This window comes from Paroedura picta, chromosome 3, assembly GCF_049243985.1.
Source record: "Paroedura picta isolate Pp20150507F chromosome 3, Ppicta_v3.0, whole genome shotgun sequence".
NCBI lineage: Eukaryota > Metazoa > Chordata > Lepidosauria > Squamata > Gekkonidae > Paroedura > Paroedura picta.
The window spans coordinates 91,456,444-91,470,591 of record NC_135371.1 but is presented as its reverse complement, the minus strand read 5'-3'; the positions used below and the strand labels follow the sequence as shown (position 1 = coordinate 91,470,591).

Genomic DNA, 14,148 nt, shown 5'->3' with positions numbered 1-14,148 from the left:
TCTTTTGTAAAGAAAGGTGACAGGGCAACAGCAATTGAGCGGGAAAAGTGTGCGAGGGGCTTAAGGCTGAACGGATGCGCGTGAGGCAAACGCCACGAGTGGGCGAGATATGGCTCCGGCAGAAGGGCAGCCACTTCTTCACAACCCCACCCCCGAGATTTGTCGTTGGGGTGAAAGGACTGGTATTCTCCGAGTAAAGAGAGAGTAGGTGTCTGCCTCAAGCAAGCAGGCAGCTGTGGGTGTGGCCAGTTGGATGTCGGCGGCAGCTCTCGGCGGCGGCTGCTAGTGCCGCCGCCACAGCAAACAGACAGGCGGAGAGCAACAGCAACAAACACCCTTCCAGCAACGGCTTGAAGTGTATTGTTTATGCACCACAAGGTCATGTCGAGAACTACAGAAGGGCGGACCCGGCTCCTTTTCTTCCTGTGTCAAACTGTGCAAAGTTCTTTCTCTCTTTGCCTCAGAGCAGCCCCCGTTCCTTATTTTTAGTAGTTGGGAGCGAGAATTGCAGGAATCGAAACAGATTTTCATGGGACACGAAGGGAGAGGGGGTATTTCTTAACGTCTATCTCTTCCTCTCTCTCCTCCCCCCTGGCGCTGCTACCGAAAAGGAGCAAGTGTTTCACCCCAGCCTGTTCGCGGCCAGAAGCGGGTCTGAAGGGTAATTGGAATTAAAGCGAATGTGGCGTTCGCCGCCAAAGGTGGTGGCATTTCAAAGACCACTCTCGTCGCCCCGTTCTCCTATGAGGGTAACCAAACAACTTTGCGAGCCAGAGGGACACAGTGGTGATCTCGATGCTTTCCTCCCTCCCGCCACTTTGCCTTCTCCCGCCCTCACCTCACTTATAGTTAATGCACCCCCCCTCCAAATTCCCTGCGGGGGCTTTGCTGCGAGATTGTTCCCTGCAGAAGGGCTTAAAAAAAATTTCTCTGCCTTGCACCTCATCTATTATTTGCAAGAAACGTCTTTTTGACGCAGGAAGAAATGGCAAATTTGAAGTACGTCATTAATATGGCGCCAAAAGATTTTGTTAAGTATAAGCTTATTTTTTTTGGTGAGGTTGCAGCAGCAGGCTAGTGTACGCCTGTGCATAGCTCCGATGAGGTGGAGGGGGGAGTGCGTGTATGTGCGTTCGTGTATGAGAAGGGGAGGAAGCGAAGAAAGTGTTGCAGCTCTGTGATCTGTGTGTGTGCACTGCCGCCGCTGTTGTATGTGCGCGAGGCTGAAGATCATTGCGAAAGTGACCTGATCAGGCAGGGAGAGGGAGAGAGCGCGAGGGAAAAAGAAGGCGAGCGCGTCAGTGTGTGCAACCCGACCCCTTTCCAGCTGCCCAGGGCACCAGAGAAAAGAGATGGGGACTCGGCGCATCGGAGGGAGGTGAAGAAGAGGGAGGGCTCGGAGTGCGTTTGGGGTGGGAGGCAACACATGCCTAACACAATCAGGGATGGGACCCACGTCTGCCGCTGCCCGCGCTGCACCTGGACCTGCTGCTCGTCAGGAAGAAACAACAAGCAAGAAAAGAAGAAATTGAGGGAAGGGGTGGGGGTTGAGGGGGCGGGGGGTGGGAGGAAGAGGGAGAAACCGCCAGCATCATCCTAATTTATATACTCCCTTGAAGAAGTCTTTCCTTCGCCACCAGAGGAAGAAACAGGGGGGAGGGGGCAGCCGTAGAATTTTGGGCAATTTGCAGAGATCCGAAAAGTCTGGATTAAAAAAAAAGAAACAGAAACACGCACGCAGGGCTTGTTGGATTTTGCACCGAGCGGCCATCTCAGCTGGAAGCAATTCTTTCGGGGTTTTTTTTTTGTTGCATCCATGGAGTTACTTTGTATCTAGTCCTAAAAGGAGGGTATCATCCTCGGAACCCACGGGAGGTGGAATGGTTCGCCCCCTCCGCAATGGTCCCGGATTAATCTTTGCAAAAGGATATAATCTATGAACTGTTACATTTCTGGAGCATCAGCCCTCACGCCTCTCTTGTAACCCCAGGACATTCTCAACTCTTTGAGGACGCTCTCTCCCAGCTAAGGTAAAAGGGTGGAGAATTGCTCCATTTTTTTGCAGCTTCTCTTGAATTCACCCCTCCCCTTCATGCATTTGTTTTAATGCTTTTTAACTGAGCTGCTTGCAAAGAAGGAACCGGGGGAGGGGGGCTGAGGGAAGTGTGCAGCGTTTTTAGACAGATTGCGCATGTTGGGTCAGTCATGTTTTAAAAGGGAGGCGGAAGGAATGTAAACAAGAACTTTTTCAAGGATAGGGAGCTTCTGGAAACGGTTTCCTCGAATTAATGACTGCGGCAGAACATGCCCCAAAAGGTGGCTAAGAAAGAGGGATGGGTGAGAAAGGGGTCAAGAAGCAGAATTTATTGTGGTTGGGTGGGGGAAAAGAGGACGATCCAGATAGGAGGGGGGGAAGGTTCGGGATTGATAAGGACCCGGAAGGGGTGGAGGGTCAAAAGTGGTCTTGTGTGCGCGCGGGTATGTGTGCATGTGCAAAAGGGGACACAGCGGCAATTAAGAGGGGGTACGAGTTTCATTTTTGTTGATACGCAGCACGTTTCGAAGCCTTTGCATTTTTTTGAAGCTGATGCACCCACATGATCGGCTCCTCTCACGTGCTGGGGTTGTGGGGTCCCTGCCAGCTTCTGCAACAGACACAAACAATGCGCCCAGGAGGCAGGCAGAGGAGAAGCAGCAGCAGCGCCGCCTTTTGCGAGGGTGGGCGAGCCCCGCTGGGCTTTGAATGGCACCAGCTTGCTGGGGCGCCGCTGGCTTTTACAGCCGCGTTGCAACGGCGCGGGAGAGCGGGTGGGTGGTGACGTGGGGGTGGGGAGGCCGAGAGTTACGCCGCTGGGGGGCACGGAGCAATTTGGGAATGGAAATGTACAGGCAACGCAACGGCTGCCGCTGAGCTGCGCGGTCGGGCTGAGGACTGTAGGGGGCGTGGCTGTTGTTTACCTTCTGAAACTGCCCCCCCCCCCGGATCCCAACGGGCTCCTCCGGGGGCGTCTCATCTTCGCCTCCATCTCTGCCCCTGAATCACTCACGCCGCGCAACCCTCCTCGCCGCCGCCGCCCCCCCCCCCCCCCGAAGCCCAGCCTCGCTCGCCTCCCGCGGACACGCGGGCTCTTTTCCCCTCCCCTCCCGGAGGCGTTGTGTTTCCTTCCTGCCGCCCTGCATTCCCTCATAGGCTTTGCCTGTGGCAGGCTTTCCTTTTCCAAGCGACGCATCATGTTTTCTCTGCCGCTTCTCTCGCGGCCGCTCTCCACACCCTCTCTTTGAGCTGCTCTTCAAGAGCTCTCTTATCCAGGGCCGCCTTTTATTTCCTGAAGAGAAACCGTGATCCGGGGCTCAGGCCCCTGTGCAAGTCGCATTTTCTCTTCCGAAACCACTCCCCCGCCGCGCTAGTCATCCCAAAAGTGTGTGGGCTGACTGTGGTTTTGCACAAATGGTAAGGAAAAAGGTACTTTCCACATGCTGAAGCCTCAAGGCCTTTTCTGTATTACTCTTTGGTCGCTGAATGAACAGCAGCGTGTAACCCCCTGCAGGCCTCTTTCGTTTTGAACTACGGGTGCCAGTTATGTTCCTTTTCCCAAGTACCAGGTATCTTCTAGTGAGTGACCCCAAAGCTGACATTCTTAGGTGGAGTGGGGGTGGGGGAAATGCCTGTTAAGTGTTTGGAACTGAAAGTGAATGCATTCACAAAGAAGAACATTCAGATTTGGAACCATAAAATGTTTCCTCCATCCACAGAACATATACCTCCCTATTGCTGTTATTGAACCCCAAGGAAAGGTGGGATATAAATATTTTAATAAATAATCCCCCCAAGGATCAGATAAAATCTGGAGGGAATTTTTTTTACAGACTAGTTTTTTTTAAGAGTAGCCTTTGTGTTGATTGCTCAACCTGTCTGTGTTTTTCCCTTTTACATGATCTCTTGTCCACTCCCCCCCCCCTGCAAAAAACCCCCAACGGTCCAGGTTTGTAATGCTTATTACTCTTGATTCTTGTGGCTCTTCCTTATTCTTGCAGTTTTTTTCCAGACAGCTTCATAAGACTGCCTCATGCCCATTTTTAGCACCTTCTGAGGTGTTATGCATGTCTACATTGTATTGCTACTGTACCTCACTGGGATTTTCTGACATAATTTATTTGGAGGACCCTTTTTCTGTTTTACTTCAGTGCCTCATTGAGACATACCTTTGCTGAATACCCCTTCCCGTTGTCATTCTCACATGCACACACTTGCACTGTCTCACAGTTAGACTTTCTTTTGGTCTTGTCTGTTCTCAGCAACCTACTTCTAGTCCAGTCTTGTCAGATATATCCTGAGATATCCATCTTCTTAGCTTTTGTTGGTCCCCCCACTAATAAACCGGCATCCACTTGGATCTGTCCTTAATCAGTGCTCCACCGCGGTTTTTTTCTGTCAGCTACTTGTTGACATCTTAAGACCTATTTCCATGCCTCTTTTTTTTCTTTGAATGCTATGTAAGTTTCTCTGCTAGGCTTGTTCAATGCACTCCAGCATCTCTTGTAAAACTAATGCCTCATGCTCATTGCTTCCTCTGTGTCCTTTTAAAACCTGATTTCGCCTTAGTTTCTGTCCCAGTCTTATGGAGAGAGTGATTCACAACTGCAAATATCTTGCTCTCTGTCTTTGCTTGTGTATTTATGCCTCTCAGGAAAAGACTGAAGATGTTATTAGATTGCTTGGCAAATGGTTGGGAGTCTCCCAGCTGGAACATCTATTTGATCTCTTCTATCTTGCCATTCACCCTTGCAACCTTAAACATTTCTTACAAGCAAAATATACATCTTTGTTGGTACAGCTAGAGCATTTTTTAGTTTTAGGATTTGACTTTACATCTAATTGCCTTCTTGGATGGCAGTGAATTTGTTTGACAGCATACTCTTTAGAAGGAGGTGCAGTCAAAGTTTGAATGGGGTTGGGAAGGTGGCGATGGACTTGCTGAACACTTGAATTGAGCTGTACAGCTAGAACCTTACTTGTCTTGAACCTGATGCACAGAAGCTCCAGCAACATGTTATCCACCAACAGCTTATTGATTATTACCTCAACCACCATTAATTGTAATGCAGTAATTTTGTAAATTTACATTGAAAACAATACCCAATAAATCTTTACAGGCAAGGCTTTTGGTTCCAGACTGGGCAGCAGTTCACTCAGGGGTTTTATAGGAGTTATAAGAAATCTTGTCCTGCTCTGGATACCCGGGCTAGCCTGATCTTGCAGATTTTGAAAGCTAAGCAGGGTCAGTCCTAGCAAGTATTTGGATGGGAGATCTCCCGGGAGATCCAGGGCCATGAGGTAGGCAATGGCCAAACAACTCTGAAGGTCAGCTGTGACTTGACAGCACTTTCCCCCAAGAAACCCAGACAATAAAACAGCATTTCCAACAACTGCTGGCCAAGGAAGCTGAAACATTACAGGCAGAATGTGAACTAGTTTATAGAAAGTTAAATTTGCTGTTCTGCAGGAAAGTTTAAACTGGCTTTTGGCAATCAAGGCTTTTGCTGCAGGGTAGGAAGGTTATCCCTTGTAAACTTATCCCTTGTTTATAGAGGCTGATTTTACTTAATCAGATTTTCTCTAGGGTTGTTAACATTACAGGCTTACTTTAGAATAGCTACATTATGGTGATCAGATGCACAGAGCTGTTGTCTTTTTAATTTTTTATAGGAGAGGGAATTGGGACAATTTTTATCATGCCATGATAGGAAAAACTACACCTGCTAGAATTCCCTTGATGACATTGTTACTGAAAGCAGGATCTTGTCCTCTTTTGAAACTAGATCCCAGTCTTACAGGGCAGTTGTTCTGAGGTTGCTTTGCTGTCTGGCCCCACCTGACTGAAACTTGACAACTATGACCTTGTTTCTGAGTCTGTTGAACTCAGTGGACTCTGTTAAAAACTTATTGGGAGTAACCTTCCCTTTTCTTCAACACATGCACTCTCTGTCTAGAACAGAAATTTAGATCCTTCCGGAAGAGAAAGGTGGGAAGTTACAGGAACAAGTTTAAAGCATAGTTTAGGAATGGTAGCATACCAAATAACTGCTTTTGAGTTTTGCCTTTTATGGAACATCTTTGGGCACTGTGGTACAAATGCTTTGGAGAAGTAAGGTCATGATTGTTGGACTTATAAGTGAGTTAAATCCCTAAAGGCACCTGGCTTTTGTGTGAGCTTTGACAAAAGTTATGCATCCAGGTTGATTACATTAATTTTGCTCCTTTTGTAATTGGAAGTTTCTTGGATAATCTCTCACAGCCATAAATTGTTTCTTTGATAGTTGGATTAGGACACCAAAGTTAGGCCTTTGAGAGTACTCAGGCTTCCTCAGGCTACCCCACATCTTTCCAAGTGGAATTGTTGGGATTCTGTATATTATGTAGCTCTTTTAGGCATTGTTGCCTTTTATGCATTGTTATGTTGAGGATGTCCATGTAGCTTTTCCTGCAGCTGGATTGATATCTTCAATTATCACTGGCATGTCTGGGCTTGTTTCTAGATAAGCAAAGGGTTAAAAAACAAAAGTCAGAAAGGAAAAGTAGAGTCATAAATACATAAGTTCCTTCTAGATATGGAAACAATGCAAAGCAGGCAAAAGTGAAAAGGGCCCAGTTTTGTTTTAAATTTCAGTGTGCAAGATATGGGGGAGCAAGAATTAAAGATGACAGTTTCTCTTTAAGTGTTACAAAAAACAAGTATCATTCCACTAACCTCCCTTCTTCATATTATGTGACGTAGCAAGGCACTGTATAAAAGGCAGTGTTGTTGTTGTTAGGTGCGAAGTCATGTTTGACCCATTGTGACCCCATGGACACTGATCCTCCAGTCCTTCCTGTCCTCTACCATTCCCCAGAGTCCATTTAAGTTTGCACCGACTGCTTCAGTGACTCCATCCAGCCACCTCATTCTCTGTCGTCCCCATCTTCTTTTACCCTCAATCACCCCCAGCATTAGGCTCTTCTCCAGGGAGTCCTTCCTTCTCATGAGGTGGCCAAAGTATTTGAGTTTCATCTTCAGGATCTGGCCTTCTAAGGAGCAGTCAGGGCTGATCTCCTCAAGGACTGACCGGTTTGTTCGCCTTGCAGTCCAAGGGACTCGCAAGAGTCTTCTCCAGCACCAGAGTTCAAAAGCCTCAATTCTTTGATGTTCGGCCTTTCTTATGGTCCAACTTTCACAGCCATACATTGCAATTGGGAATACCATAGCTTTGACTAAACGCACTTTTGTTGGCAGGGTGATGTCTCTGCTTTTTAGGATGCTGTCGAGATTTGCCATTGCTTTCCTCCCCAGGAGCAAGTGTGTTTTAATTTCTTTGGTGCAGTCCCCATCTGCAGGAATCTTGGAGTCCAGGAAAATAAAATCTGTCACTACCTCCATTTCTTCCCCATCTGTTTGCCAGGAATTGAGAGGGCCAGATGTTTGAACATTCTTTGGCAATGCCTTTCTTTGGGATTGGAATGTAAACTGACCTTTTCCAATCCTGTGGTCATTGTTGAGTTTTCCAAGGCATTATAAATCTGTAAATATAAAACAACATAATTTTTAATCTGCCCTCTCTAATTTTTAAGTCGTGGAGGCATATGATGCAATTATATTTTTATGATCTATGGAACTATGAGATCTAGTTTCTTATTTTTTATATAGCAGGAAATAATTAAGTAGTTTTATTACAGTGACTCCTTTCCCTTCTCATATATTTTGTATCATCCAGCAGAGGGCCTGCTGTTCAGCTTGAAAACTATTGTGGGCCTCCCTCTCAAAAAATGGAATGGAAAACAGTTTAAGTTGTTAGATATGTGGAAATATTTAATATACCTTTGCATCTTAATCATAACAAGGGCAGACCAAACATAATAAATGCAGAGTCATTTCCAGTCAATAAATTAAATATTTATCGAATGTTACAAAGGGGATTTTTCTTTAATTTGTTCTTGGCTTATTTTTTTCTCCCAGATGCACTTTATCTGATTTCCCACATAATTATAAAAAGAGTAGTAAAATGCTTTTGAAAGGTCCCCTTCTCCTCCACTTTACCCCTCTTGGTTTGCCATTGAGTGGTCCGTCAATATTTTTCTTGGTTGACAAAATAAAATTAGAAAAAACTTGTTGCCATGAAGGTTGTGTCATAACTTTGCCTCTTGTTTATTTCACAGAATAAGGACTGTACACAGCTCTTCAACATTGCAGTTGCTTGGTGAATTCTTCAAGAAATCTGTGTGCTCCCCCAGGATATCTTAATTCCTGGAAAACATATAGTGCTGGTATTTCAAGCCATTTGTCTGCAGAATAGAGCAATTGTAATACCATTTTACAGATATGTTGCATTTCCTCTCCTCCCAGGGGAGGGGCAGTTTGCTTTGTTTTATTGCTAAATTATAGCACAAGGAAAATGCCAACAATGGTTTCTTGTAGATTTATAGCACAGTTTGCAGGCTAGCATGTGGAAGATCATCTTATCTACCCGAAACAAAACTTACCTCGGTGCTTTTGTGATCATTGCTTATAGAACGGAATCTTGGGTACTCTCTGTGGTCCTGCTCTGAGGTAACGGGAGGACATCTTGATATGGATGATCCCCAGCAATGGCTCAGGGAGGCAGAACTAAACTCTTCAACTTCTGATCTCCTTGTTGGGCGTCAACCTGGATCACTTTGATTCCTTCACTAGCTAATGGAACAGAAGAGAGATAAAATAATAACCAGAACGGGTAAACCACTGTTGTAAACAAAGCAACTGATAACCGTAGAAACGGTATAAGCAGGATTAAGGAAAGATTAGAGCAAGCATCTTCCCTCTGCTACTTGAGCACACAAGATAGGTTAGATTCAGAAACACATTTTTTTTAGTAGGCAGTCTTTTTTCTTTTCTATCTTTCTGTTTTCCTTATAATTGTGGGTTTTTTGGGGGGATGGGTATGGGGAAAGAAGCCCTTCTGACCTCTGAGCAGAAGGAACCCTTGTGGTGAGTATCCAAAGTTCTAGTCTCTCAGGAGGAGAGCATCTTGAAATGGAACTTTGAATAGCAGTGTCCCAATAATGGGTGGAAATTAGCTATGATCCACCACATGCTGCAGCACTTTACCTCCAAAGGGTGGTGTCAGCTGAGAAGGAGTTAAGTTGGTAATGTATAACAAATATAGAAACTGAAGACTATGTGGCCCCCTTGCATATTTCCTTCACTGAGGCTTGATGATCAAAGGCTGCATTAGTGGCTGCACTTGCTACAAGAGTTCATTTCTGGAGCTGGAATATTGCTTGCCTTATAGGCATGGAATATGCACTGATAAATGGCATAGCTAATGGCTGATCTAGGCATCTTCCTCCCTTTTGGGGAGCTGTTAATAAAATGAAAAGAGAATCTGTCTGTCTAATGGACTCTGTACATCAGAGGAAAATCCAGAGGTCTAATGAGTGCCAATCCTTCTTCCTAGGGAGGCTAGAACATAGGCAGAAGGATAGTAGATTCTGTGGATCACTGAAGGGTTGATCTGTCTAACCCCTTTGAGGAAGTGAAGGATATGAAGAAGTGTGGATGGTGAGATACTATCTATCTGTGGAAGGATCACGGCTATAGCTGCTACTTGGCAGTGAAGGGTGGATGCTTTCAGCTTTTGATGGATTCTTCTTGTAAGAAGTCCAGCAGATGGCCCAGTCCTGGGTTGAGGGGATTGATGTGTTCACACTGGTACCACTTTGTGAAGCCTTTCCAGATTGTGTCAATACACCTTGTGAAGGTCTTCTTAGAGGCCATGAAAGTCTCTGCAACCTCTGATGAGTTGTAGCCTAAGTTCAGAAGCTCATTTCTTTCATGAGCCACATGGTCAGATGGAGCCACTCAGGATTCCGCTGCAACATGTCTGAGCTCACTGGGATCTAATGATGGAAACCATGGCCTGCATGGCCAGACTGGAGCCACAAAGTTCACCATTGTCTCCTCCTGGCATATCTTTTGTAGAGCTTTTGGGATCATCAGGAGGGACAGGAAAGCACAGAAAAAGCCCTTGGGCCATGGAGAGGTTAATACATTGTTCTGACCTTGGATGATGCTATCTGGAAAAGAACCTTGTTACTTGATGATTGGATGCCAAGGCAAACAGGTCTACCTTTGGAGTTCCAAACCTGGCTACAATTTGTAGGAACAGCTGCATTCGTTTTCATTTATGGTCTATTTGCTCAACCAGCTTGCCTGGATGTTCAGGGAACCTTTGATGTCTTCTGCTGAGATGTTGGACCTTCTTCCAGGAACACACAATGACTGCTGTAGACATTAAGGCTAAAGTAGCCATTGCTCTGATGCACATTACTGTGGTCTTGTGGGATTTTCAGAGTACAGTCTGTTTTTCTAATCTGTCCTTTATTAATCTGTCACCTTCTTTAGAGAGCAGCCCCGTGAACTGTAATGCTGCAACTGGAGCAACCATTGGGGAACCTCCAGCAATTCCATAACATGAGGAACCAAGTCTTAAGCTTTTGGGTCATGTTTGGGAGCTGCCAGTTAGATACAGGTGTAGCCAATTTTCTCTCCATCGGACTTCAAAGAAACCAGAGAAGAAAACTGACTTTTCTGAGGAGGGAGCACTAGGGAAAAATTGATCTCCTGATGTACTTTCTTGGGGAATTTCTGTGAGGTCTAGGGCCAGGATAGCTTTGGATAAGAGGGACTGTTAGTCATCCACATTGAACAGACACGTGAGGTATTCAGCAACTACATTCTCCTTCTCTGAAAAGAACTCTTACTCCTTCCTATTGGATTCTGACTAGGATTAGAGGCTTTCCATTCCTGAGGGGCTGCCATGAATCCCAGAAGAGGTGGCAGTGGAAGAGAAGACTTTGCAGGATGTCTTGGTGGGCAACTGAGAGTCAGGATCCTGATTACATGAGGCATGCCCCTCCCTGCACTTCAATCTTTCCTTGGAGGCAGAAGAGCATTTTGGACACCTGAGATGGGGTGGGAGAAGATTGCTCTCAAATTCTTTGCAACTCTTCCATCAAGACTCTACTTAGAAATTCCATAAGTCCAGCTGAGCTAGGATTCCAGCTGTCCACTACCTCAGAAACAGTGTGTGTGGGGGGAAGTATCTTGAAGATCCATTCTGGTTTTCAAAGAGTCCATCTGGGATTCCAGCAGAGCCTGGCATGCTGTCCTAGCCTTCAAGGACCAAACTGGCTGCTTAGAGAGCTATTTACACCAGAGGAGTAGTTTCTCCACCTTTTTAATGGTGAGTTTTTAAGTGCTTTCATTTTTGCCTCAGGGCCTTCCTGGTCAGCTGCAGGCTTGTCTGGTCGGGTGAGCTCACTATGAGAAACAGATGGCAGAAGAAAAGGGACTGGAAACTACCCTTGTATGTGCCTCTAAAGTCTCCAAAGCCTTTTGAAGAGCCATCAAGAGGAAGGAAGGAGGAGCAGAGAAAAAACCTGGAAGACAAAGGAAGCAGCAGAGCCAAGGGAAGGTGTGAAAAGAAGGCATGAGAGAAAAAGGCACATACTGGGGAGGTTAGGAAACCCTCCCTCAGGTTGGAAATCACTGTAGAAGGTCTACTCTGGAGACAAGAAGTTGAAGAGTTCAGTCCTGCCTCTCTGAGCAGTTTATGGGAATCACCCATATCAAGATGTTCCTCCGCAAAATAAGAACATTTAATAACAATCATATTAACACTAGAATGAAAGCCCGTTGTAGGTTGAAATACAACGGGCGCTAGCATGGGGGGAGGGTGTAAAGCATAGGAAAGAGGCAGAGGTAGGAAGAAAGACACATAGAAAAAGAAGAGAAATAGAGAATGATAGTGAGAGAGAAAATAGTGATAGAAAGAAAGACGGGTAGATGGAAAGGAAGAAAGAGATGGAAAGAAGAGAGATAAATATAGACAGGAGGAGAGGGAGAGAAAGATGGAGAGAATGACAGTGAAAGGGAATGAAACATAGGGAGACAGAGGGAGAGGAATAAACAAATGAGATAGAGAGGAAAAGAGAGAGATAGGAAGACAGATAGGAAGTGAGAGAACTCTTGAGCTGTTTTCCCCATCACACTGAGGAGCCCCGCTGAGGGACATGGAGGGTGCAGTGGGGATTTAGGGGGCAGGGGGTGGTGCCGGGCATTCCCTCTTCCTCCCCAGCACCGCCAGGAGTTGTGCAGCCTGTCCCTGCAACCCCCGAGAGCCACATTGATGGCCTTGCAGGCCGCGGTGGGGCTTAAGGGTTAGGGGGAGGTGGCAGGTATTCCCCCTTCTCAGCCTGCGCAGGAACACTGGTGCCTCTCCCCACCAGCCCCCAGAGCCCCAGTGAGGCCGTGGTGGCTGTGGCCCCTGGAGGCCATTCCCCCTCTCTCCCCAGCCCCCCAGAGGAGCCCTGGCACCTCTCCCTGCCATCCCCCCGAGTCCCGTTAATGGTCGGAGCATCGGGCTGTGTAGGGTGCTGCTGGTCCGATCTCTGCAGCCAGGGAGCATCTGGCTGTCAGGCTGCGAGCACGCCTCGCAGTCAGCTCCTGAGGGGTGGGCGCTCCATGGGCCAGCCCAATCCGGGTGTGCCCAGCTTTTTTGAGTGTAGCCAGATTGGCCCATGCAGCTGGAAGCAGTGTCTGAACATAGTGGCGCTACCAAAATATTAGAGCCGCTAATAGTTAAAGATGTGTGGAGTGAGCTGACTCAGTCCTTAATGGATGGGATCTTCCTACTTTTGCCTTTATAACACCAGAATTTTGGCACTCTACCAAGGATGTAATGTGAATCAATGCTATATCACGGCAATTCTCCAAATTTGGACATCTTATCTCCTTCACAATCCTCCTTCCCCCTCTCCTTTTACATCTTCTTATTCCTATCAAAAATGCCCTTTGCCTCTCCCGACTTTTTCATTTTAAATATTCTTGCTCAACGTGATTAACTTTCCCACAGGAATAACCTCTGTAATTTGACAAATAAGTATTACTCCAGTAGCTTTGTACTTAGGAAAGGATGTCTTTCTATTCTTAGCTAAGGCTGCTTATTACCTAGCTGGTTATACTTACCCAGTGGGTGTGGATGCTGGACATCTTCACTGCATGCTCAACCTGTGCTATTCTTCAGTCGTGTAGCAGTTTTTTTCTTGACAATGGAAATATTTTTCAGGCTTCAAGGAGCCTTGGAACCAAGCTGGCCACACCATGCCAGAGGAGGATGAAGGTGGGACAGAAAGGAGGTGGTTTGAGGCAGGAGTAGACATCCAGGCTCTTCCCCCTTTTTTAAGGGTGGTAACAATGAGAATGCTGCCCCTAGGGCAGTCAGTTGAAGTGGCTGGTTCCCTGCTTTCACAATAATGCTGAAAATAGCTTATGACTGAATCCATTAGGATAGTGGTCCCCAACCCCTGGTCCGGAGACCAGTCCTAGTCTGTGGATCAGTCGGTACAGGGCCGCGGCTCCTCCTCGTCCTCCTCCCCAGTTGCAGCGGGTGGTGGGAAGTCAGGGGTGCCGGTGAGAAAGCAAGTGGAGCAGGGGTCAGGCTCCAGCGGTGGCAGCGACATCCCTCAGCCAAAGACTATCCCCCCGCCCAGGCCTCAGTAAAATTGTCAAGTGTTGACTGGTCCCCGATGATAAAAAGGTTGGGGACCACTGCATTAGGATACAGGGGAAAGGCTGGGGAGCCCCTGTTTGGAAATCCCTTATGTAACAGGAGGTTGATAAAATTTTGTGGTGGAAAACAAGGAATACCAACCCACACTGAATAGACTCCAAATTAAATTAACTTCTCCCACCCACCCATCTACCCAACCAAACCAAATTAACCAACACCCCCACCCAGCCAAAACAACAAATTGCTACCAACAGATCTACCCAAACCAATACAATCAACTAATCCTGATTGATTTCACACTAAATTAACACCTGCCCACCCACCCACCATATACACTCAACTACTATCAATTAATCTATTCTAACCCAATACCGAACCCCCCCCAAAACCCAACCCCCACCCCAACAATCTAAACTCTACCCCAACTACCCAAAACAATTAAATTCCAAAAAATCAAGTTACTTGAACCCAGCCGAAGCAATTAATCCAACCAACCTATCAACTACCCTCCACTCACCAAACAACCCTAACTGCCAACTGGCCACCACTTAATCCACAACTTCC

General features: G+C 46.5%; 1 protein-coding gene across 2 annotated transcripts in view; it reads left to right on the top strand.

Moving 5' to 3' along the window:
• The first annotated feature begins 690 nt into the window (after nucleotides 1-690).
• Nucleotides 691-14,148, top strand: part of JADE2 (jade family PHD finger 2) — a 267,094-nt gene continuing 253,636 nt past the window's right edge. The window contains exon 1 of one of the 2 annotated variants that reach the window (XM_077326821.1): nucleotides 691-999. In XM_077326821.1, coding sequence (XP_077182936.1) covers nucleotides 853-999 — 147 coding nt within the window. In that variant the 5' untranslated portion in view covers nucleotides 691-852. Of the gene's footprint in view, nucleotides 1,000-1,086; nucleotides 2,031-14,148 lie in introns of those variants that run through there. The other variant, XM_077326823.1, reaches the window with a different exon arrangement.